Below are 26,369 nucleotides of genomic sequence, written 5' to 3'. Positions count from 1 at the left end.
TGCTGCTGGTGATGATGGTGGTGATGATGATGATGGTGATGGTAGTGATGATGGTGGTGTTGTTGGTGGTGATGACGGTGATGGTGGTGGTGATGGTGTTGTTCGTGGTGATGGTGGCGGTGGTGATGATGGTGGTAGTGGTGGTGGCTATGATAATGAAGAAAGACTTTGGGGGTAGAAATGATAGATTCTGAGGACCTGGACTACCTCAGTGCTTTAGAGAACTTTTATGAAAAATGAATATGCCTTTTCACATTCTAGTCAGCCCAGACTACACTTGAAGGTGGATTTTGGAGGAAGGGTACCTGGAGCTGGAGGGGCTGTTGGAGATGATTTGTAAATCCTGGCGGGACTGTGAGGCCCACCACACCCCTCCTTCTTTCTGCCCCAGGTGGTCCCAAGGCCGCCTGCCCTTCGACACCGGCAGCCTCCAGCGCTCCAGGGCTGGGGACCGCCCCTGTCCATGCTGCGTGCGCACTCCGAGCTTTTCCTCGGCGAGGAGGAGGGCGCAGAAGGTCAGCTGCGCCCCGGCCAGAGCAGGAGCTGTGGGAAGACCCTGGAGAGCAGGGCTGGGAGTGGGGAGCTGGCAGTGTGGGGCCAAGAAAAAGGGCTGGGGCGGAAAGCCAGAGACAGAGGCAGAGAGAGGAGCATCTGGGATCGCGGGGAGGGTTCGTGGAGAGTGAGGCAGGGGAATGGAGGGAGTAGGAGTCTGGGGAAAGTGAGGATTTTGAAGTGAGAGAGACCGCTTGGTCTGCGCTTGGAGGGCCGAGGGTGGAGTGGGGCTGAGGGACGAGGTGAGTTAAGGTGCTGGTGGGGAAGGACTAGCGCTTCCAGGAGGGTCTGAAGGCGGAGGTGGAGGTCGGACGGCACAAGTGAGGGGGTCTGCAGGTAGAGCTGGCATTGGAGGGCTGGGAACGTGGACGGCGGCTGAGCGGGGCGCGCGTGCATGTCGGAGCCGGCAGGTGAGGAGCCAGGGTCTGAGCTAGGGCCCGGGGTCCAAAGGAAACGCTTTCAGATCTGAGCTAGGCGGCTCCGGCGGTGGAGCTGGGAGCCCGCGGTGGCCGGCTGGGGACGGGGGCAGGCGCAGAGGGGTCGCGCCTCGGCCGCTGGAACCCTCGGTTGCTGGTCCTGGGCTCGGCGATGCGGGTACACCTGGGCGGGCTGGCCGGCGCGGCTGCGCTGACCGGGGCGCTCAGCTTTGTGCTCCTGGCGGCCGCCATCGGCACGGACTTCTGGTACATCATTGACACCGAGCGGCTGGAGAGGAGCGGCCCGGGGGCGCAGGACCTGCTGGGGTCCACCAATCGCAGCCAGCCCGAGCCTCTGAGCTCCCACTCCGGCCTCTGGCGGACCTGCCGGGGTAAGGGTGCACCCCGTGGCTGGGAGCTGTGGCTGCGAACGCCCCCTGCGCGGTGCCCTGCTCGCTTGGGACCTGTTGCTTGGCGCGCACTCCTCCCCCAAGTCCCTAAATACAACGTCTAGGGACTCGGGGGGAAGGTAAGCAGAAGGCCGGGGCTGCGAAAACCCTTCCGAGAGGCACCCGGCTGCGATCCCAACTGCTCTAGCTCTCCCCGCGCCCTCCCCGGGTGGGGCACTTAGGGTGAGCATGGGGGCAAAGCCACAGACGGGGGTTCTGCACAGAACTCCGGGGTCCTGCGCCCATGGATTCCTCCGTCCAATCCAGTGCAGAGCCCGTGCACACCGCTGATGAACCCCTTCAGGCTGGAGAACGTGACAGTCAGCGAATCGAGCCGGCAACTTCTCAGTGAGTCCGGGGAGGGTGAGGATGGAGGGAGCGCCCCGGTCCTAGCCGTGGGTTCTGGAGCCTTTCCCCAAACAGCCGGGCTTCGGGGCCTGCGGAGTGGGTGGCTGGGGTGGCCTCTGACAGCCCGGCCTGAGAATGGAGTGGGCTTAAAACTGGGGGGCGGGGTCTCCCCTGATCCACCCGTAACGTTTTGTGGTTTAGGGTTCATTCAGCTCACGTTGACTAATGGCTTTCTTTGCACCGTTTTGATTGATGGTTAAGACACAGGCCATCCCCTCAAGGAGCTCACAGTGGTGCTGGGACAAATGTGGAGACGCGCAGTTAGAGTTCAGCAGCGTGAGGAAGGGAAAGTGGGAAGCCCCTGCAGGGACCTAAATTAGCCTGGGGAGGTGAATGGTGAAAGAGAGGTCTCATTCCACAGATTCCACGCCAGCGTTGTTTGTATTCACATTGCCTAGAACAAGGGCTTCGCAATAGTGGGGAGCGATAAAAATTTGCATATAAATATATGATTGGAACCAGGCAATTAGGTGGGAACAGCCCCTCCTCTCAGGTCCATTGTGTCTCTCTTATTCGTGGTTGGTTCTTAGTACCCAGCTCAGCGCCTGGAACTCAGTAAAAGTTGTGAGGACTGAAAGCAAGAAAGGAAATGGGATGAATGAGCATTTGTGGAGGGAGAGGAATAAACGTAACAGTTCAATTCATTGAGGCTTGCAATAAGCCAGACATGGAGCCAACTGCTTTTCATCTATGTCTTCATTTGATTCCTACAGCCACACCGTATGAAGTTATTAGTATCTTCATTTCTGCCTTCATTTTTCCAATGAGGAGGCCCAGAGAGGTTCTGTAGGAAGATCTGATGAGGAAATGAAGACTGAGTTTCGCAGACTTTGAAAATGTGGGCGGGTTTTTTTTTTGAGACAGAGTCTTGCTCTGTCGCCCAGGCTGGAGTACAGTGGCACAATCTTGGCTCACTGCAACCTCCTCCTCCCAGGTTCAAGCGATTCTCCTGTCTCAGCCTCCTGAGTAGCTGAAACTACAGGTGCCTGCCACCACGCTGGGCTAATTTTTTGTATTTCTAGTACAAATGGGGTTTCACCATGTTAGCCAGGCTGGTCTCGAACTCCTGACCTGAAGTGATGTGCCCATCTCAGCCTTCCAAAGTGCTGGGATTACAGGTGTGAGCCACTGCATCGGTATCAGTTTTTTTTTTTTTTTTTTTTTTAATAGTGACAGGAAACAGTTACTATGTTTCCTAGGCTGGTCTTGAACTCCTGGCCTCAAGTGATGTTCCTGCCTTGGCCTCCCAAAGTGTTGGGATTTCAGGTGTGAGCCACTGTGCCTGGCCTTCTCCCTCCACTCAGCCCTATCCAGAGACAGGGTCTTGTTCTGTTGCCCAGGCTGGAATGCAGTGGCACGATCATAGCTCACTGCAGCCTCAAACTCCTAATTAGGCTCAAGCTATTTTCCTGCCTTAGTCTCTCAAAGTGCTGAGATTATAGGCATGAGCAGTTTTTGATAGACTTACTGAGGCTGGGGATAAAAAAATAAAGACAAGTGCCTAGCATGGCCCACAAGGCCTGGTAGGGTCCCTCTGCAGCCCCATTCTGCCCTTTACTCCTTTCTTTCCAGCTGTGCTGGCCTTGGCCAGTTCTTGGAACATGCCAAGTTTCCTCCTGCCACAAAGATTTTGCACATGCTGTTCCCTCTACCTGGAATCTCCCTGCTTTTATCCCACCAGCTTGACTTGGTTAACTCCTAAGTGCAAGTTGTATGACTTTTTTTGGGGGGGGTTTAAATCTGACTCCCTCATTAAATTGAAAGCTCCGTGGGGACAAGGACCATGTCTATCTTGCCACTGCTGAATTCCCAATATTTAGCATAGAACCTGGCACACAGTAGCCCATGAGTCAAAGTTTGCTGAACAAACATGTTAGTGAATGCAAATTATATTATATTGTAGGTGGAGCTCAATATATGTATTTATTGTATGAATATATGGGTTTATGGTGAACCAGAACCGTTTCTCTAAAGTCCAGAGGCATGCTGGGAAATATTGAACAACTGGATCCCTGCAAAATTAAAAGAAAAAAAAAGCCCTGGTTTGTAGCATTTGCCAATTTCTATGGTGCAAATACTTCCATCACGGCCAGTTTCAAGACACCAACATGATGTCACCTGGCTCACAAAATTCTCAAAAGCTTAATTGGCTCTTGTGAGTTGATATGAGTCAGCTCCAGCACACCACTGTGTTAAGTTCCACCAAAGGAGACATACCCTAGACACCTGGAATGTGTGGGAGTTGAGGAAAGGTGGAGGTACCGTGTGCTCTGTCTTGAGCCCCAAACTGCACAAGGGGAAACTCTGAGTGTCTTTGAAGCACTGTTTCAAGAATTATAAGAATTTGGCCAGGCATGGTGGCTCATGTCTGTAATCCCAGCACTTTGGGAGGCTGAGACAGGCAGATCACCTGAGGTCAGGAATTTGAGACCCACCTGGCCAACGTGGTGAAATCCCATCTCTACTAAAAATACAAAAATTAGCCCAGTGTGGTGCCACATGCCTGTAGTCCCAGCTACTCAGGAGGCTGAGTCATGACAATCGCTTGAACCTGGGAGGCAGAGGTTGCAGTGAGCTGAGATTGCACCACTGTACTCCAGTCTGGGCAACAGAGTGAGACTCTGTCTCAACAAAAAAAAAAAAAAAAAAAAAAAAGAATGATAAGAATTCTGGTCATGGAAGTGAGGGAGATGGGGGTCACATACAAGCTAAAACCCTTACAAAACAGAGGCCTGTGATCCTGGGATAGGTGTCTTAACCTCTCTGAGCCTCAATGTTCACATCCGTCAAAATAAGATGTTGAATGGTTAGACTTCCATCAAGGGATATGGTTAGACTTCCATGAGATGGAATAAAAATGGATGAACAAAACGGACCTTACCTAGGACCAGTCATAAAGGAATGACCAGACTTGTCAGAAAGGAATGACTTGACAAGTTTCCCCACATATGGTAAGTGCTCAGTAAGCATGAGCTCTCCCTTTGCCCTTCCTTCCAGCCTCCTTCTGGAGGTAGTAACATCTATGGAGTACTGATCCTTTGCCAAGCTGGGTGTGTGCATTCAGCCGACTTATCACATCCGTGGGTCAATCGGACGGCTAACCATAGTAGGCACTGGGCTGGCTTCCTCTTCAATATTGACAATGCACAACCCTGCTTGTTTCAGGATTTTGAGAAAGAGCAGAACTCACATCCACAGTCTATTCACTCGTTCACCCTCAGTCCTAGGGCTAACCCGCAGTTTCACCACCAAGTAGACACGTGGTCATGGGCCTTTCCTTATTTCCTTATACCTCTCTGAGCCTCAGTTCCCTCCTGTGCAAAATGAGGATAATTGTCATCTCTTTTTCTAAGGTTATTGTTAGGCTAAAATGGGAGAGTGTATTTAAAGAGCCTAATGTGGTGTCTGGCCTCCGTAAGTGTGCTATAAGTGGTAGCTGCTATTATTCCCATTATATCATCCAAGAAAAAGGACAAGCTGCCCCTTCATACCATGTACTCCTTGCAAATCACCCCCAGAAAGAGCTTTTTTCTTTCTCCGCATAATCTCTTTTTCTTCTAAAATGAATTTTGAGTTTGGTCCAAGCTCTTCTATTATATGAAGACGTTTCATTCCTTTAAGGACCTGCTGCAGAGGCCATAGAGGAGAAGATAGCTGACAAGCAGCATGTTTGACAAGCAGCATGTTCTCTAAGTTCAGCCTGCTAGATAAATCCTGGTGGGGGTGTATGGGAAGAAATCTTGATTTTTCCTCTAAGAAAACCCTCACAGAGAGACCACTTAAATGCCAAGTAATTTGCTGTAATCACCTGGCAGATGTAGGACTGTTAGGGAAGTCCCATGATCTAACTTGCCTCCAGATATGATTTGGCTGTGCCCCAACCCAAATCTCATCTTGAATTGTAGCTTCCTTAATTCCCATGTGTTGTGGGAGGGATTCGGTGGGAGGTAATTGAATCATGGGGGCGGGTCTTTCCCATGCTGTTCTTGTGATAGTGAACAAGTATCTCGAGATCTGATGGTTTTATAAAAGGGGTTCCCCTGCACGAACCCTCCTGCCTGCCACCATGTAAGACGTGACTTTGCTTCTCATTCACCTTCAGCCAGGATTGTGAGGCCTCCCCAGCCATGTGGAACTGTCAGTCCATTAAACCTCTTTCCTTTATAAATTACCCAGTCTCAGGTGTGTCTTTTTCTTTTTCTTTTCTTTGCTTCCTCTTCTTTTTTTTTTTTTTGAGATGGCGTTTCACTCTTGTCGCCCAGGCTGGAGTGCAATGGCGTGATCTCGGCTCACTGCAACCTCCGCCTCCCAGATTTAAACAATTCTTCTGCCTCAGTCTCCCAAGTAGGTAGGATTACAGGTGCCCACCACCACACCCGGCTAATTTTTGTATTTTTAGTATAGATGGGGTTTCACCATGTTGGCCAAGCTGATCTCGAACTCCTGACCTCAGGTGATCCGCCTGCCTCACCCTCCCAAAGTGCTGGGATTACAGGGTGGGCCATTACGCCCAGCCAGGTATGTCTTTATTAGCAGCGTGAAAACAGACTAACACACCTCCTTAATTCTGCTTAGCCACCTTGGGAAAGTGGAGTTGAGCAGAAATATCAGGTCCATAAACAGGTACATCCCAATAACCTCCACTCTTTCAGCCACAGAGAGAAGTTTTCAATGAAACAGGTTCCTTGTCAGCAAAATCCACTTTGCTGAAGTGTTTTGTCTTCCAGATTAGCTCCGGGGAAGTCGAGGGTTTGTTTCTTGGGCTAGGGACTGGAATTATTTTTGGTGGAAAGTAGATTTTCAAATTCAGCACTATGGATTACGTAGATTAAAGAGCTATGGTCTAGAATGAACCAGGCTAGCTATATCAGCCAGGAACTTTTTGGTGGCAAGTGATAGAAACTCAAATCTTACTGGCTTCAATAAAAAAAGAAATTACTGGTTCATGTAACTGAAAAGCTCACGTCTGCTGGAATCCACTGTTAAACTCAATTTCTTTCCTCTTCTTTTTGGGCTTTGCTTTATTCTGTTTGGGTTCTGCTTTCAGCTAAATCCTCTCCCACCTTAGCAACCCTAAAAAGGGAGATGTTCTGTTTCTCATGAATTCCACCAAACTTTCAGCTAGGTTTTCCACTGGACCACAATGGGTGACATGTTCAGTCCTGAGCCAATCCCTCGAGCCAAGGGGATGGAATATGCTGATTGGCCAGGCTGAGTCATGTGCCCACTTGTAACCGGAGTGGGTTGGGATCAGCTCCATAGATAAGGGTGGGAAGGTGGGGAAGAGTGGTCACATGATCACAGGCAGCTCAAGGTGCTGTCCTCAGGTATAGGGGCAGGCAAAACCCACATGTGCCTACATCAGTGGGGTTCAAATCCTGGCCCCACTTCTTGCTAGCTGTGTGCCTTTTTTTTTTTGTTTTTGAGACATGGTCTTGCTCTGTTGCGCAGGCTGGAGTGTAGCAGCACGATCATAGCTCACTGCAGCCTCGAACTCCCAGGCTCAAGCAACTCTCCTGCCTCAGCCTCCCAAGTAGCTGGGACCACAGATGTGCACCATTACACCAGACTAATTTTGTATTTTTTTTTGTAGAGATGGGGGTCTTTCTATTCTGCCCAGGCTGGTCTGGAACTCCTGGGCTCAAGCGACCCTCCTGCCTTGGCCTCCCAAAGTGCTGGGATAACAGGCCTGAACCACTGTGCTCGGCCAGCTGTGTGACTTCTGATGAGTCACCTGCATCCACAAATGGGCTGTTCTAAGATGAAATGAGATCACATAAACAAAGCAGCCAGCCCTGGACTCTGCACATAGTAGGAGCTCAGTTAATGCCTCCTCTTCCTGCTCTAATTCACATTGCCTTCCTGAGCCTCAAGCTTTTCGTCTATGAAATACAGCTAATCATTGCAGACCCACCAGATGCACTTATTTGCTCAGTACATACTGATTTCATCCCCAGTACTGGGCCAGCTGCCTGGTGTAGAACATGATGAGACAGTTGCTGTGTGCTGGACACCATTCTGAGCTCTTGGCTTGTATCTACTCATTTAATCTTCACAGCAGCCCAAGAGGCACTATTATTATCATCCTCACTTTACAGATGAGGCAATGGAGACATAGGGAAGTTAGGTATGATATCTAAGTTTGCACAGTAACTGGAACTTCTAGGATTTGAACCCTAGCAGTTTCCTTTCCTTTCCTTTCCCTTCGTTTCCCCTTCCTTTGCCCTTCCTTTCCCCTTCCTTTTCCCTTCCTTTCCCCTTCCCTTCCCTTCCCTTCCCTTCTCTTTTCTTATCTCACTCTGTTGCCCAGGCTGGAGTGCAGTGCTGAGATCTCGGCTCACTGCAGCTTCCACCTCCTGGGTTCAAGCAATTCTTCTGAGCCTCCTGCCTCAGCCTTCTGAGTAGCTGGGACTACAGATGTGCACCACCATGCCCGGATCATTTTTGTATTTTTAGTAGAGATGGGGATTCACCATGTTGGCCTGGCTGGTCTTGAACTGTTGACCTCAAGTGATCCACCCACCTCGGCCTCCCAAAGTGCTAGGATTACAGGCATGAACCACTGCACTCAGCCTACTCAGCAGTTTGTTTCTACTCCATTGAAGCAATGCAACTCTGAGTATAGTTTCAGTGTGTAATGTGTGTATATTAAGATTAGAGGTCATGGTAGCCCAGAGGAGCTCCTAGCCCTGTTTCTGGGGTTCAGAGTCCTGCTATCCAACATTGCCTCTTTCAGACAGGAAACCAGAGACCTGCATTACGAGAAGGAACAGCAGGTTCAGAGCCATGAGGCAGGACTGAGCTTGGTATGTTCCAGAAATAGCAGGAAGGCTGGTGTTTCTGGAGGGTGGTGTGGAAAATGCTTCTTCAGGGCACTTCCTGTTTTTTTTTTCTATGTCTTACCTCAGCTGCATCTCCTAAGAGCCCATGAGAGAGGCCAGGCTGGTCAGATGAGGACACCAGACCCAGAGAGGTCAAATGCCTTGTCCAACACAGCATGCCAGCGGTGGAAGCTGAACTGAGAGGAAGTGGTCTGGCCAGGCTGTCCTCTGCGGAGGCGAGGCTGGAAAAATCACAAGACTGGATTTCCAGTTTTTCTGGGTGCTGGGCTGTTGCAGTGACATGGAAAATTAAAACCAGCCCACCCACGATGCCTGGTGCAAATTGCAAGAGTGGAGGAGGTGAGGGACAGAGCAAGGATTGGGGACATAAATGCTTGAAGAGGCTGCCTGAGCCCAGGAGGGAGGAACTCTCACTGTGATTTATGCATAGCTGTGCTGCAGGCAGTCAGGGAAGGGGCAGGTGCCTGTGGATCTTCGCTTCTCTAGGCACAAGGGCCTGGGCTTCAGGCTGCCTTTCTGAGGTGCCCATTAAAAAATAAAGGCCACATTCTAAACTAACAAAAGTTCATATTTAAAGTAAGTCCACTTCTGGCTGGGCGCAGTGGGTCACACCTGTAATCCCAGCACTTTGGGAGGCCAAGGCGGACGGATCACTTGAGGTCAGGAGTTTGAGAGCAGCCTGGCCAACATGGCAAATCCCTGTCTCTACTAAAAATACAAAAATTAGCCAGGCGTGGTGGCGTGTGCCTGTAGTCCCAGCTACCTGGGAGGCTGAGGCACGAGAATTGCTTGAGCCCAAGAGGCAGAGGTTTCAGTGGGCCGAGATCACACCATTGCACTCCAGCCTGGGCAACAGAGTGGGACCCTGTCTCTCACACACACACAAGTCCACTTCTTAGTATTGGGCCATGTGAGTCTTCTAAGAAGTTCACCATACCAGTTTGAAACCAAGATATGTATAGCCTCACTGCCCACAGATGGAGAGATGGCTAGACATTTATAGGTGTATGTTCATGTTGTGGAATATTATATAGCCTGTAAAAAGAATATAGTAATGCATATTAGTATTAATATTACACAGCCTATAAAAAGAATATGTTAAGATGTACTGTGGAATGAAGCAAGTTACAGAGTGTTATGGGCAGCAGGATGTCACTTATTATCCCCCCTCAAAGAAACTCCCCAATATTACACCTTTTCTGTGGGTATATAACAAAATTTTAAGATACATGTTTACCTTATGTGCCATTAAGATAGACAAATATACTGCCAATTATGACTGTGAGGTGCTGTGGATGGTCAAACATACGCTATTTTCAGATCTGTTAAAGTATGATAAAGGCTGGGCATGGTGGCTCACGCCTGTAATGCCAGCACTTTGGGAGGCCGAGGCAGGCGGATCACTTGAGCTCAGGAGTTCTAGACCAGTCTGGGCAACATGGTGAAACCCTGTCTCTACCAAAAATACAAAAAATTAGCCGGACGTGGTGGCATGTGCCTGTGGTCCCAGCTACTTGGGAAGCTGAAGTCGGGGGTTGCTTGTGCCTGGGAGATGGAGGTTGCAGTGAGCCGAGATAAGGCCCATGGCACTTCAGCCTGGGTGTCAGAGTGAGACCCTATCTCAAAAACAAACAACAAAAAAAGTATAATCAAGTGTGCATTGTAGAATTTGAGGAATATGTGAATATACAGAAAAATTAGAAATATATGGACGAAAATTGGGAAGATACACACTGAGTCATTTACAGAGGGTCACTCTGGAAAGGAAAGGAAGACACAGGGCTTGGGGTGGCCAGGAGGGTCTTGTTTTATTTTTTTTCTTTTTTTACTTCTTTTGAGATGGAGTCTCGCTCTGTTGCCCAGGCTGGAGTGCAGTGGTGTGATCTCGCCTCACTGTAGCCTCCGCCTCCCAGGTTCAAGTGATTCTCCTGCCTCAGCCTCCCGAGTAGCTGAGATTACAGGTGCACATCACCATGTCCGGCTAATTTTTGTATTTTTAGTAGAGACGGGTTTTCGCCATGTTGGCCACGCTGATCTCAAACTCCTGGCCTCAAGTGATCTGCCTGCCTTGGCCTCCTAAAGTGCTGGGATTATAGGCATGCATCGTGCCAGGCCTTGTTTTAATTTTTTCTAAAAAGAATGTTATCATGTGTTGATGTAAAGCAAGCCCCAAGAGGGCTGCCTCTGTGGTTGGATTTCTCATTAGAGTGGCTTGTAGGGCTATTTGTGACCCTGGCTCACCTCTCCAGCTGCAAGAGCTGAGATACTGCTACTTTGGGTGTCTCCTACTTCTGGATGTTGTTATTTTCTGTCCCCACTTTTAGGAATCCCTCTCCTACTTCTCAGCCCAGTTAACGCCTCACTGTCTTGCCTCCAGGTCTCAGCTGAGACCTCTCCCCACTCAGGAAGCCTTTAACTTCTCAAGCTGGAGTACGTGTCCATGTCTGCAGTCCCACGACCCCTTTGTCCACTTCTTTTGTAATCTCATTCCAGCTCTGACACTGCATGGCCATTGGATCTTGGGGTAGTTAATGTAAGTTCCTTGAACCTCAATTTTCCCACCTGTGAAATGGGAATTAAAAACTCCGACCTGGTAGAGTCTAAGTTGACGATGAGAAAGAGAAAAGTATTCTCAAATTCAGTGCCCATGGGTCTGCAAGGGCTGAGTCCAGTTGACAAGCGAGGAAAACGAGGCTTTTGAGCGATGATGTGGTTTGCTTGGGTAAGAGGCGGAGTCAGGATTTGAACCCACGTCTTTGCTCAGAGACTCCTGCTCTTTCCATATCCTAACAGTACCTCTTGGAGACCATGAAGAGGCAGCCCCCATCCTCCAGGACAGACTCAAGGGCACACACACATATATATATATATAAAATTTTAAAAGCTACTGCCTTACCAGGCATAACAGGACTGCCTAGCTCTGAGCTCTTCCTGAAGTCTCAAAGTCACACTGACAAGGTTAGAAAATAAAGGCGGTGATATTTCTTCCTTGTAGTAAGTGGATCCTGAGACCTTCTTCTTTTGCCAGAGCTTTTGACGTTCCTGGGGTAAGAGACATCCCCCGCTCCGCATAAGAGCACTGAACGCCCCAGGGCTTCCTGACTTCACAAACATCATGGAAGACTACTTTCCCCATTGAGCAGCTCTTCGAACAGCATGATAATGGAGCAGTCACAAACACTTTTTTTGTTTGTTTTTGGTGTGAACATCCTTGCTTCTTTCTGGGGTTGCTTTTCCCTTGACTTGTAGCAAAGCATTTTTGCGTCTAAAATATCTCTGCACTTGGGCACACACGTTTACCATTGATGAAACAATGGCCTGCCAATATTTTATTTTATTTTATTTTTTTGAGATGGAGTCTCACCCTGTCACCCAGGCTAGAGTGCAGTGGCACAATCTCGGCTCACTGTGACCTCCGCCTCCCAGGTTCAAGCGATTCTCCTGCCTCAGCCTCCCAAGTAGCAGGGATTAAAGGCCTGTGCCACCAAGCCCAGCTAATTTTTGTGTTTTTAGTAGAGATGGGGCTTCACCATGTTGCCCAAGCTAGTCTTGAACTTCTAACCTCAGGTGATCCGCCTGTCTCAGCCTCTCAAAGTGCTGGGATTACAGGTGTGGGCCACCACGCCCAGCCAACATTTTAATATTACTAGTAATTCCGTGTAATAATAATAGATATCATTTATTGAGTTCCTACTGTATGCCATCCAAGACGTGGTACTGTGTGGATGGTGTCACTCCTAAAAAGACATGCTCGTGTACTAAGCCCCAGTACCTGCGAATGTGACTTATTCAGAAAGAGCATCTTTGCAGGTGTAATTCAGACTCTTGAGATGAGACAATCTTGGACTAACTTGGTGGGCTCTAAATCCTATGACAAGTGTCCTTATAAGAAGAAGAGAAGGTGGCCACGTGTGGATGGAGGTAGGGATTGGAGTGATGTAGCCACAAGCCAGGGAGCATCACAGATTGCCAACGGCTCCCAGGACATAAGAGAGGCGAGGAAGGATTCTCCCCTAGAACCATCAAAGGGAACACAGTCCTGTTGATATCTTGATTTTGTACTTCTGGCCTCCAGAACTGTAAGAGACTAAATTCCTGTTGCTTGGAAGCCACCCAGTTTGCCTTCATGTGTTACAGTGGCCACAGGAAACACATACCACCACCTGATCTAAGAACAAGGCCCCCCCACCACCACTGCCCACCTATTTTTCTGCATCATCACACTTATTTCCTTTGTGACACATCACAGCCTGCAATGATCTTTGTTTCCTTGTTTCGTGGCTACTCTGTCTCCTGTGCCCATCTGTGAACTCCATGAGGGCAGTGGCCTTGTTCAATGAGGTGTCCCCAGGCCCTAGGACAGGGCTTGGTCCTCACTGGGGACCCCAAGTCGTTTGTTTCTGAATGAATGCATGTGCTCAGGGTTGAGTTCAGTGCTTTTGAAAACACTGCCGGTGGCTCATGCCTGTAATCTTAACACTTTGGGAGGCCAGGGTGGGTGGATCACTTGAGGTCAGGAGTTCGAGAGCAGCCTGACCAATATGGTGAAATGCCGTCTCTACTAAAAAAAATACAAAAATTAGTCAGGAGTGATGGCAGGCGCCTGTAGTCCCAGCTCCTCAGGAGGCTGAGACAGGAGAATTGCTTGAACCCAGGAAGTGGAGGTTGCAGTGATCTGAGATGGCACCACTGCATTCCAGCTTGGGTGACAGAGTGAGACTCCGTCTCAAAAAAAACAAAAACAAAAACAAATACAAAAAAAACAAAAAGAAAAAAAAGAAAAAAGAAAACATTGCCAATCAGGAAAACAACCCTGCAGGGAGGTCTTAGGTCTTAAATATTTTTTACAAATGAGGAAATGAGGGCTCACAGAGGTGAAGGGACTTACCTAAGGTCACATGGTGAGTAAGAGTATCTGGCTGGCCTCAGACCCAAGATCCTTCTCTTCCAAGACCGTCAACAGGGAATGACAGAACTGAGGTGGAAATCCAAGGTTCAGGAAGTTTGCTTTTGAGTCCAATGCAGTAACTGCCCCCACATCATCCCTCTCTAGCTGTTAAAGGCAGACACCTTTAACAGCTTCAGGGGCTGTGGGAGAAGGAAAGGGCCAATTAGATCTGCAGAGTAGAGGGAAGGGAAGTGGCTTTCATTGAGGGCTTGAGCCCAAGTCATCTGCTATGGTCCTCATGTCAAGATGAATATGGTCCATTTCCGTTTTTCAAATGAGAAAATTGAAGCTCAATGAGGCAGCTCCTCTGAAGTCACATGGCTAGTAAGAACCACACTCAGGTCTGACTCTAAATACTCCACGCTTTCCTCTAAAATTCACTGCCTCAAATGGAGGGTCTATGATCATGTGGGCTTAACCTGGCATCTCTGAATTGACACATGGCTGTCTGAGTCTCTTAAGACACCACTTTCACCTGACATTACAGCAATTTATGTCTACATCTGAACTTCCTTTCTGAGTTATAAGTTCCAAGGAGGTGGGATTTATGTCTGATTGAACTTTGTACCTCTACAATACCCATCCCAAAATAACGCACCTATTAGATGCTCAGTAAATGCTCAATTTCCTTCCTTCCTTCCTTCCTTAGTTCCTTCCTTCCTTCTTTCCTTCCTTCCCGCTCTCATTCATTAACTCAGCCATCCGTTGCACAGGGAGCATGTACTACATTCCAGGTTCTGTGTTGCAAGTTATTGGGTATTCAGAAATGTGCAAGAATACATCACAAGAAAGAAATTTTCCAGGTCCTGCTGGGCTTTGATTCCTGCCACCTCTGTCCTGCTCCATCATATCCTTTCCCGCTCGCCAGTGCCTGGGAGATCCCCTGGCCCCTGTCAATGCCCTCCAGCCAGAGACCACTGGGGACACCTCTGCAGATCAAGTTTGGGTTTATTACTTATTGCAGCAAAGGAGAACACACACCATGGGGAGCTGTGGGATGTCTCAGCAAGAGGTTGCTAGGAAGGACTTACGGGATTCGGGCTTTGATGGGGTGTCTTTGGAGGGTCTAAGGAGGTGGAGGTTTGCTCTGGACTGGGTAATATCAGGAAGTGGAGACAATTCTGTGACCGAATATCTCCATCTTATCTATAGGGAGGCAGACTGGCTGTGATTGAGAAAGTAGGGACAGTCATATTAGCTGGTAGAAGGAGGCGTTTGATATTTTGTGGGTGGCACAGAGACCTTGTTTACACCTCTGCTTGGGCAGCCTGTGAGGTGCCCTTGCTGGGTCTCATTGTATTGTGGTCTCAGATGACCTCGTCTGATGTCGGAGTTCCAAGAGATCATATCCAGCAGAACACCGCAGTCTAGCTATGAGCGCCACGCCAGTTCCCAGAAGCTAGAAAGTATTTCTTTCTTTCTCTCCATCACAGGAGTTCATTAGAGGCTTGTTGATGAATGGGAATCAGGTCTCATGGCCTTAGATATCTGTGTTTGGTTGTAACAGGCTTTCCACATTACCAAAAGGTTTGCAAGATTTCATGCATATTATTTCATTTAGATAGCCCAATACCAAGCTGAGAAACAATAACAATTAACACTTATGATGTGAAAGCACCATTCTAAGAAATTTGTCCATTTTACCTCATCCTCAGTACACAATCCTGTGAAGTGCATACTCTTAGTATTCCCATGTAGCTGATGAGAAAACTGAGGCTTGAAAGTTATAAAGTAACTTGCCTACAGCCCTTCAGCTGGAAGTGATAGGGCTGACATTGGAACCCTGGTGAGCATAGGTGGCAGGTGTTGCATCAATGTTTACTGAAACAATAAACGGAGAAGTGGGGTGACCAGTTGTCCTGGTTTATCCTGCCTGGTCCCTGTAGACACCTGTGGTCACGGTAGATAATTTAATACAGTTGATGATTGTTTGATTCTCAAAAGTGTGATTTGGATGGTCAATCATACAGGTACTCTGTCAACATGCCTGCAAGAGAGGAACTGTCTGTGACTTATTTATTTTTGTCTTCATACCAGTGCTCAGCTTGGAGCTAGACTCACAGCAGACACTCTTAATACGTTTGCTGAATTTAATAAGTTCTAGGAGATCAGTGGGCAGGTGTTTTCACTCTTATTTTGCTGACAAGGCTCAGAGTGGTCCAGTCACTTGTCCAAAGTCACACAGCTTGTATGTCACAGACTCTTTTTCAGTGGTCTTTTGACTGTAACCCCTCACTCTGAAACTACATATCCACCACGTCCCAAATAACCCAGCCCCCACAAAATTGGCGATGATGATTTTTTTTTTATCATATCCACATTCCAAAGGGGACTATCTTCCCCAAGTGCATTCAGAGATGTGGCTAGCGATGGGAATATTTCCAAGTAGAAGAGAACTTGGAATCAATATTCATGTTCCAAAACCACAATCCTGGGGAAAAAATGTAGCAAAGAATAGGGCACACACACAAAGAAAGCTAAACCAAATTTCAGCAGGAGATTTTACAGCTCTCTCCTGGGTGGCTTGTTCTTACCCAGGCATTTAATTGAATGTGGACATCAAGGCAGCTTGCAGCACGACTGGGGAACTCACATGGGGCCGCCACAGCTGCATCCACTCTGGGAAACCTCATTAATTTCTGAATGAGAAATGATTTCCTTTCTCGGCCTCAGTCTGAGACCATGGTGTATGGGGGGATGGATTTTAAAGGACTAGGTTTTTGCATGAGCTGTGGTACTTCCCTGCCCAAGACCTTTCCCTGAAAAAGAAAGAAAGAAAGAAAAAAAGAAAGAAAGAAAGACCTCAGGTATCATCCCCTGTAACCACATTTTATCCCAGGACAGCCTTGGGAGGAAGTTCAGTCTTGTTTTCTTGACTCACCAAAGTTAGTGCCACTTGAGGGACTGAAGAAAAAATGATTTGGTGAGAGTGGAGGTCACAGACCAAGTTATTATTATCACCATCATCTTTATTATTGACAGAGTTATGATTTATTTAGTGCCTGCTCTATGGGACGCAGAACTGCACATCTTACTACATTGCCCCATGTTGCCCTGTGGTCTTCACAAGTATTATTCTCATGATAATTCTCTGAGCCATATACTTTTACCTCCATTTCATAAGAAGTGGAAATGGAGGTTCTGAGTAATTAAACGACATGCCCAGGACCCCACAGTCAGCCTGAATTAGAGTGCAAATAATCCGGCTCTGAAGTCTATATTTTTCATCCCCATGAGGTCATCTCTTAGGCTCCCTCAGTTTTTTCTTATTTCCTAGAAACTGACATATTTTCCTGCCTGAGAGCCACACTGTCTAGCTCAAAATTCACTCATTCACTCATTCATTCAATACATTGTCAACACATATCTCTTCAGCACTTACCATGTCCCAGAACAGAACCTCTGCTAGAAACTCAGGGATACAATTGTGCACAAGGGAATAAGATCCTCTCTGCCAAAGAACTCATGTTCTGTCAGGTGAGACATAAAAGTGACTCAGATGCCCTCAACACTAGGTAATAAATGCCTGTCCCTATGGGGTGCTGAGGGGGCACAGAGGAAGGGCACTTGACTGGGTGGACAGTGGTGAATGCAGTGTAAGGAAAGACTTCCCGGAACAAATGATGCTTAGCCTGTACTGAAGGATAAGAAAGTATTTATTTTCATACCTATCCTATTGCCAAAAGGATTTAAAGATGCTTGGCACCCAGCTCATAGTAAACAACCAATACACATTTGGTAAATGAAGGATGGATAAAAAAATAACTTTGCACTTGTTTCCCTTTTTTCTTTGGCTGCTGGGAAGCTCAGAGCCAAAGTAGTGGCAGAGGTATAGACCCTGAAACCTTAGACTTCCTCCTCCTCCATTCACCCCCCACCATGGGTCTTGACTTTCTTGTCATTCATCTTTTCCACTGGCTGATTTTATAGGTTGTATTATTATTTATCTTTGACTGTTTGGGCTTGGGAGTTCTCTAGAAATGGCCCCAGATCCTACTAGAGAAGAGGCAAGAGAAATACATTCAATGCAGGACTGTTCTCCAGGTGGATCTGTTTGGCTCTGCAACCCGGGGGCAGCATCTCCCCCTTCACTTTGATTATCCCACACATCACGTGGTCTTCATGCCCTGAGAATAACAGTGTCCCCTTTAGTTCTCACAATGCCCAAAGCCCTTCATCCACAGAGTCCCTGCTCCTCCATCCCATCCAAAAAGCTTGCATGATGCAATCAAGGTGCTGGCAAAAACTTTAAACAAAACAAAACCCAAAAATCTTGCATGAGGCTCCTCCTTGTGGTGACAAATATGTTCTTGTAGAGAACGGGGCCGGCACTCCAGTCAGTGAAGCCAGCCTTGGGAGAAGGATAACTTCCAAATGATCAGCAAGTGCTGTCGCCAAAATGCCATGCTAAAGATCACAGTGGTTTTTAGATCTCTTAAGGTCCCACGGCTGTGGAGGCAGAGCGAAGGCACAAACTACTTCCAGCCATCCCCCAATCCCAAGTTCTTCCTAACACCCTAGCTCTTGCAATGAATAATTAATAATGTGTGCGATCATCTGCATTGTAGCTTCCCTCTTGTTAGAAACCAGCTCTGGCCAGGCACAGTGGCTCACACCTGTAATGCCAGCACTTTGGGAGGCCAAGGCAGGAGGATCGCTTGGGCCCAGGAGTTTGAGACCAGTCTGGGCAACATATCAAGACTTCATCTTTACTAAAAATTAAAAAATTAGCCGGGTGTGGTGGTGCACACCTGCAGTCCCAGCTACTCGGGCAGCTTAGGTGAAAGGTTTCCTTAAGCCCGGGAGGTTGAGGCTGCAGTGAGCCATGGTTGTGCCATTGTACTTCAGCCTGGGTGGCAGAGCAAGACCCTGTCTCAAAAACAAAACAAACAACAACAACAACAAAACAACAACAACAAAGCACACAGCCTTGCACAAGATGAGCCTCAATCACTGTTGTCATGGTCATCATCATCAGAGACAGTAGAAGTAATAGTCATAGGGGTAGTGACAGTGTGGATTTTCCCCAGCTCTAGTAGGTGCTCGGGAAGTGTTTGTTGATTGAATGAAGGATGTTAGTAACTCTCCTCTGCCTGGTATCCTCTCTGTCTCTTCTAAGCCATGCATGGGACATTTGTGATTCTGCTGCCGCTCAGCCTGATCCTGATGGTTTTTGGGGGGATGACGGGGTTTCTGAGCTTCCTCCTCCGAGCCTACCTCCTCCTCCTGCTCACTGGAACTCTCTTCCTCTTTGGAGGTAGGTGCCCACCCTGCCTGGGGCTCTGGCTTGGGGTCTGGGGGTTGGGCAATGGGTACTGGCTACGAACCCTCAGCAAACGAGGGGGATCCCAGGGCCTCGTGGGATTCAGTTTCTCCTTCTGGGATATCAGTTGGAAGATATGAGTGGTTTCCAGTCCAGAATCACTTAGTCTCTGGTTCCAAGACAGGAAAGTGCAGAGGGAGCAGTTTCCAAGAATCCTTTTCATTACTTCACCAAAGAAGCCGCATGTATTACCTTTGCCCAAACTCTTGATAGCTTCAAGCTTTAGGGCTGTAAGCTGGCAAGAGACCCTCACTCCAGCCACCCTCACTCTCTCCTGTTGATCAGCCATTCTGATAGATACTGCTTTGATCGACTAAAAAACGGGCATGACCAGGCACAGAAAGACAAACACCTCATGATCTCCTTTGTATGTAGAATCTAGAACGGTCAAATTCAGAGAAAGAGAGAATGGAACAGGCTGGGGATGCGGGCAGGGGAGGGTGGGGAGATGTTGGTCAAAGAACACAAAATTTCAGTTCAAAAGAAGGAAGTTCAGTGATCTGTTGGGCATCATGGTGACAGCAGTTAACAACAGCCTATTGTATTCTTGAAAATCGCTGAGAGTAGATTTTAGTTCTCACCACACACAAAAGAAATGCTAAGCATGTGAGGCCGTGCCTGTGTTGAATAGTTTGACTGAGCCATTCCACAGTGTACACACACATTTCAAACCCTCATGCTGTGCACCATAAATACATACAATTTTTCCTTGTCAATTAAACAGCAGCACACACAAAAACAAGACGAAACAAAACAACAGGTGGACAGGCAATGGCTAGGTTAACACCATTGGTTGGTTCAGTGGACCAGAGGTTTTGAAAAATGGGACCTGGCACGTGGCTGGCTGCCTTACGGGCTGTCTGTATCCCTATGTATTTGAAATGTTTCTTTTTCAAAAAAAAAAAAAAAAAAAAAGATAGCAGTGATGACATGCACCCTTGGAATCCACAGAGGGAAAAAAAAAACAAAAGGGATATCTGGAGGTGAAAATATTGCAAAGCTCTCATCTCCTCTAACCACTCACTATTATTATTAATACTAGCATTAATAGTTCACCCAATGACAAATTCTCGAAACCAGCACTGCCTGGTAGAAGTTTCTGTGATGATGGAGAAATTCCCTAATCCATGCAGAGCATCGGGAGCTGCAAACCAGGCCAGGGCAGTGAGTGCTGATGGGGGACTGAGCTGGTAACTTTGTTTAAATTAGTTAACTTAAATTTAAATAGCCATGTGTAACTGGTCAGTGGCTATTGTACTGGACCATGTGGCTCAAATCTAATATCTGTGGAGAACCACCATGGGCCAGGCACCGTTCTAGGTGCTGGGGAATTGAAAATGAGCAAAACCAACAGGAGCATGTCTGCCCTCTGGACACTCACAGGCCACTGGGGGAGAAAGATGTTAGTTAAATAATTACACAAACATGCCTGCAATCCCAGCACTTTAGGAGGCAGAGACAGGCGGATTACTTGAGGTCAGGAGTTTGAGACCAGCCTGGCCAATATGGTGAAACCCTGTCTCTACTAAAAATACAAAAATTAGCCGGGCATGGTGGCAGGCATCTGTAGTCCCAGCTACTCAGGAGGCTGAGGCAGGAGAAGAACTTGAACCCAGGAAGCAGATGTTGCAGCAAGCTCAGATCGCAGCAAGCTGAGATCGCAGCGCTTCACTCCAGCCTGAGCGACAGAGCGAGACTCTGTCTAAAAAAAAAAAAAAACTACACACACAAAAGAATGCAAAGTTGCAATTGTGACCTGGGCAGTGATGGGCAGCTGTATGGTGCTGTGGAATCACTCACTGCTCAGGCAAGTCCAGGAATCGAAGCGTGAGCTGCGATGTGTGGGGAGGGTAAGAGTTGCCGATGACAGGCAGAGAAGCAGGGGTGAATGCACCCAGAGGGGAGACCAGCACGCGCAAAGGTCCCGCAGCAGGAAGGAGCGAGGACGCTGGACGTCGGGCAGCGTGGCTGGGCAGGGCGAGGAGGAGGAGGGGAGTGCTGGGGCGGGGTGGGGGGTTGATCTGCTCTCCCTTTGCCCTCCCTGCAGCCATGGTAACCCTCGCTGGGATCAGCGTCTACATAGCGTATTCAGCCGCCGCCTTCCGGGAGGCGCTGTGTCTCCTGGAGGAGAAGGCCCTCCTGGACCAGGTGGACATCCGCTTCGGCTGGTCCCTGGCCCTGGGCTGGATCAGCTTCATCGCCGAGCTGCTCACCGGGGCAGCCTTCCTGGCAGCAGCCCGTGAGCTCAGGCTGAGACGGAGGCAGGACCAGGCCATATGAGCCTGGGCGCTGGGTCGTGCAGGGGAGGGAGGGGCTTGGCCCCGGAGCTTCAGCGACCCATCTCCATGGGCTGCGGCCTTCTCTTCCTCAAAGGCCACTCGGGAAGGCCAGGCACCCCCCCTCCTTCCCCCACAAATCTCCGCGGACTAAGCTTGGGCCCTGGCTGTTATCCTAGTGCCTGTGCGCTCATGTCCGTGTGTGTCCGTGTGGCTTGGAGGAGCCTGAGGGAGTGCCAAACCGCTTCGCGAGAAATAAAAACGATCCTTTAATCACACACAGAGCTTTACAGACTGCAAAGTCCTCACGCCCCCTCCGACTTCATTTCCTCCTCACCCGTGTCCCTTGGATCAGCTCCTTGGTGGGTCTGGGAAAGGGGGAGGGTGCCCTTCCTCCTGGGCCCGGTAGTGCGTTGAGCTCTCTCAGGTGAGCTCTGGCCTGGAGTTCCTTTTGCTCTAAAATAACTCTGGCATGACATTGGCTTTCTATGGGGTCGGGTTAGGTCTACAATATGAAGCTGCAAGACTCCCAAGAGATTGGCCAATTGATAGAGCACTCTTCAAGACTAATCATAGCTTTTCCGTCCTCCCCCAGCAAAATCCATCCCTCCTTTCATCCTGGTGTTCTGCCCCTGGGAATGGGCTCCCCATCCGGGTCCCCTGGGGCAGTGCTGTTCACATTTAGCGTACCCAAGACTCTGGGCTTGTTGATACTCACGGGCCGATGCCACCCCCAGGGTGTCTGAGCCAGGAGGCCTGGGTGAAGCCCAAGAACTCACATTTCTAACTAGCTTCCAGGCGATGCCGAGGCTTCTGGCCCAGATCCACTGTTTGCATAAATGCCAAGGTGGGGTGTTTGTTAAGTGACAGAGAAGGGTTGTCACCTTGCTGCTCTTAGAATCACCTGGGTATCTTCCCAAAATCCTGCTGCTCTGGCTACATCCTTGATCTGATATTCTCTAGGGCTGATGTCGAGGCATCGGTGTTTTTTAAGAGCTCTCCAGGCTATTCTAATCCAAAACCATGGCTGAGATTCTGTTCCTGTAAGATTCCAAGTCATGAGATGTAGGGGAGGGCCCAAGGAGCCTTTGGCTTAGGAAACTCTGGGAGGTGCTGGTGGTTTGGGGAATACTGGTGTGGATTAAAAGATGACAACACCATTATCAACAACATGGCATCATCATCTTCATCATGACATCATCATCACCATGACATCAGCACTATCATCATCATAGCTGACACCCACTGAGTACTTTCTATGCACCTGTGCTATTCTCCATGCCAGTCGGTCAGTCAGTCATTCAACAAACATCATGACATCATCACCACTATGACATGACATCACCACCACAATGACATGACACCACCATGACATCAGCATTGTCATTATCGTAACTGACACCCACATCTATGCACCTGCGCTATTCTCCATGCCAGTCGGTAAGTCAGTCATTCAACAAACACCCAAAGGAAGGCCAGTACACACCAGCAACTAGGGGGGAAATGACTCCTCCAGACCCAGCCCTTGCTCTCTGGGGTGCCACATGATTGAGGAGAGAGAGGCATATGAAATATGTAGCCCATGATGAGGACTAGGAGATAAGCAAAGCAGGGTACAGATGAGGAAACTGAGACACCAGCAGGTTAACATAACTGGACTAAGGGCATAAGGAGAGAAAGGGATGCAACTGGGAGTAAACTTCAGAACTGCCTGATTCCAAGATGGTCCTCCCCGTACTTCCACAAACGCCTGCACTTCTTTACTGGCTGTCTGCTCCTGGGTTCAGGACGTTGCTGCGACGTCCCTGTCTAATCCGGAGAGGCGCAAATGGAGTGGGTTACTCACACGGCCCCATGGGGCTAAATGAGCGCTATTGGAAAATCAGTTGCTATGCTGGGGAAAACAGTTTTTGCAAAGTGAGGGCAACCATGCTACCGAAAGGGCGGTCTCTGCTTCCACCTGCTGGTCATATTATGGAACTGTTCCAGAGGCAGGATTTGATCCCCAAATTCGTCAAAACACACGTTTTCAGCCCTCCTAGCGCCCAAGTGCTGGATTAAATACTGCAGGGCCAGAGTCCTCAGCTGGGGCGATTCTCTCCCCCGCCTAACATTTGGCAATGTTTGGAGACAGTTTTGGTTGTTCTTAGTGCGTGTGGGGAGTGATATTACTCACATCTCCAGTGTGAAGAGGCCAGGGATGCTCCTCAACGTCCTACGATGCTCAGGACATCTGGTCCCACACGTCCACCTTGGGACACGCTGAGACACTCTGCTAAGCGAGAAATAATGGACAATAACAAACCAAAGCATGTGTGCACCCTAGGAACTGACAACATAGAAGAATCTCATTCATTCGCCCATCTATTCAAGCATTTGATAAATGCTTGCCAGATACCTACTGTATCAGAGACTGTTCCAGAGCCTGGGGACACATGAATTGGGGTGGCCAAGAAAATCTCCAACCTTCCTAGCTCACATGGGAACAGATGATAAACACATGAACCAATAATCTATCTGAGAGATTCAGACAGTCATTAGTGTTATGAGGAAAACAAAACAAGGTGATGAGGCCGGGCGCCATGGCTCATGCCTGTAATCCCAGCACTTTGGGATGCCAAGGCAGGCAGGTCACCTGAGGTCAGGAGTTTGAAACTAGCCTGGCCAACATGGTGAAACCCCATCTCTACTAAAAATACAAAAAAAAAAAAAATTAGCCGGATGTGGTAACACGCGCCTGTAATGCCAGCTACTCAGGAGGCTAAGGCAGGAGAATCACTTGAACCCAGGAGGTGGAGTTTACAGTGAGCCGAGATCGCACCACTGCACTCCAGCCTGGGCGACAGAGTGAGACTCTGTCTCAAAAAAATAAAAAAATAAAAAAAAAAACAGGGTGATGGGATGAAAGGTGTCTGGTAGAGATGTGACTCCAGGGAGGACAATCAGAAAGGGCTTCTTGGAGGAGGTGACAATGTGCTGAGACCCGCATGAAGAACCTGTAGGTAGGGAAACTGCAGACCAGGCAGGTGACAGCACACGCAAAGGCCCTGAGGTGGGAGGAAGCTTCTGCGTTAGAGAGAAATGAAGAGGGAGGGTTGATGGAGAGAAATAGGAGGTGAAGGTAGAGGCGGGGAGGGAGAAGGCAGTGGGCGGTGCCCATGGCCCGTGGTAAGGAGGTGCTGATGATTAAGTGGGGTTGGGATGCTGTTCTATTCTATTCTGTTCTGTTCTATCCTGATCCATTCTGATCTGTTCTATTCTATTCTGATCCATTCTGATCTGTTCTGTTCTATTCGGATCCATCATTCTACTCTCATCTGTTCTGTTGTATTCTGATTTTTTTTCTTTTTTGAAACTGAGTCTAGCTCTGTTAACCCAGGCTGGGGTGTAGTGGCTCAATCTTGGCTCACTGCAACCTCTGCCTCCCAGGTGCAAGTGATTCTCCTGCCTCAGCCTCCCCAGTAGCTGGGACTATGGGCGCGCACCACCATGCACCATGCCTGGCTAATTTTTTGTATTTTTAGTTCAGACGGGGTTTTACAGTGTTAGCCAGGATGGTCTCGATCTCCTGAGCTCATGATCCACCTACCTCGGCGTCCCAAAGTGCTGAGATTACAGGCATGAGCCACTGTGCCCGGCCCGATCCATTCTGTTTTGATCTGTCCTGCTCTATTTTAATCCATTTGGATCAGTTCTGTTCTATTCTGATCCATTTTGTTCTGATCTGTTCTGTTCCATTCTGTCTTGTCTTCTCCTCTTCTATTTTCCTATTCCACTTGGACTCTATCTTGAGAGCGATGTGCCTTTAAGACAGTGGTTCTCAACCCTGGCTCTACATTAGCATCATGTGGGGGGTCTTATTTAAAAAACAACCAGTTGCTAACACTTGGGCCCCAATGGAGCCAAATGCAATCAGACCCACAAGGGCGGACCTGGGCATTGTTATGTTCACAAGGTTCCCCAGGTGATTCTGCTGTGCAGGGGAGGTAAGAACCATTGCTGCAAGACTCTTAGGTCTGTTGTGTGAATGGACCGACCTGCAGGGGTGGAAGTGGATACAGGAAGTCCAGGGAGGGGCCTCCCAGGGCCAGATGAGAGGAGAAAGAACTCGGAGCAAGTAGAGGTGTGGTCGGATCCAGGTGTGCTGGACTAATCAGGGGGTTAGAGGAGGGGATTTATACTCATGAGAAGGTAAACAGGAGGAAGAGGGACTAGGGCGCCTGTCCCTTTGCTGGTGAGGCTCAGCCCGGAGTTGTCCCCTCAGGTTCAGACGTGGTTGGAACCCCTGGCAAACAACTGACCGCTCTCCTTCTCTCAGAGAAGGTGCTCTATCTGGCAAAGAAAATCCATTCATTTATTCACTCATTCATTTATTCACTCGCCATCCACCCATCCATTTACTCACTCATTTCTTCACTTATTTATATATTCATGCACACATTCAGTCTTTGTTCATTCATAAGTTCACTCACTTATACCTGTCCCATGCTTCATTCATTCACTCACTTATTCATTCATTTATTCATACATTTTCTCATTAATCCATTCACACATCCATCCATGCATCCATCCACCCATCCATCATTATCCATCCATTTGCTCACTCACTCGCTCATTCACTCACTCACTTATTCACTCAGTCATTCATTTACTCATTCACTCGCTCACTCATTCACTCCCTCACTCATTCACTCACTCATTCTCTCCCTCACTCACTCATTCCCTCACTCATTCCCTCACTCACTCATTCACTCACTCACTCATTCACTCACTCACTAACTCATTCACTCACTCACTTATTCACTCAGTCACCCATTTACTCATTAACTTACTCATTCACTCACTCACTCATTCACTCACCCATTTCCTCACTCACACATTCCCTCACTCACTCATTCATTCACTCATTCATTCACTCCCTCATTCACTCATTCACTCCCTCACTCATTCACTCATTCACTCACTGACTCACTGATTTACTCATTCACTCACTCATTTACTCACTCATTCACTCACTCACTCATTTACTCATTCACTCACTCATTCCCTCCCTCCCTCACTCACTCATTCCCTCACTCATTCATTCACTCACTCATTCACTCACTCATTCATTCACTTACTTATTCACTCAGTCACTCATTCACTCACTCACTAA

At 48.4% G+C, this 26,369-nt stretch overlaps 1 protein-coding gene across 5 annotated transcripts in view; it reads left to right on the top strand.

The window, feature by feature from the left end:
- The first annotated feature begins 476 nt into the window (after positions 1 to 476).
- TMEM114 (transmembrane protein 114) overlaps positions 477 to 26,369 on the top strand; it is a 49,444-nt gene continuing 23,551 nt past the window's right edge. The window contains exons 1-4 of one of the 5 annotated variants that reach the window (XM_054454239.2): positions 477 to 962; positions 1,685 to 1,765; positions 18,735 to 18,872; positions 20,986 to 21,492. In XM_054454239.2, the coding sequence (XP_054310214.1) occupies positions 947 to 962; positions 1,685 to 1,765; positions 18,735 to 18,872; positions 20,986 to 21,218 (468 nt within the window). In that variant the 5' untranslated portion in view covers positions 477 to 946 and the 3' untranslated portion in view covers positions 21,219 to 21,492. Of the gene's footprint in view, positions 1,361 to 1,414; positions 1,498 to 1,684; positions 1,766 to 18,734; positions 18,873 to 20,985; positions 21,493 to 26,369 lie in introns of those variants that run through there. The other 4 variants (XM_054454236.2, XM_054454240.2, XM_054454237.2 and 1 more) reach the window with 4 other exon arrangements.

Source organism: Pongo pygmaeus, chromosome 18, assembly GCF_028885625.2.
Source record: "Pongo pygmaeus isolate AG05252 chromosome 18, NHGRI_mPonPyg2-v2.0_pri, whole genome shotgun sequence".
NCBI lineage: Eukaryota > Metazoa > Chordata > Mammalia > Primates > Hominidae > Pongo > Pongo pygmaeus.
This window is presented reverse-complemented; position numbering and strand designations above follow the sequence as displayed.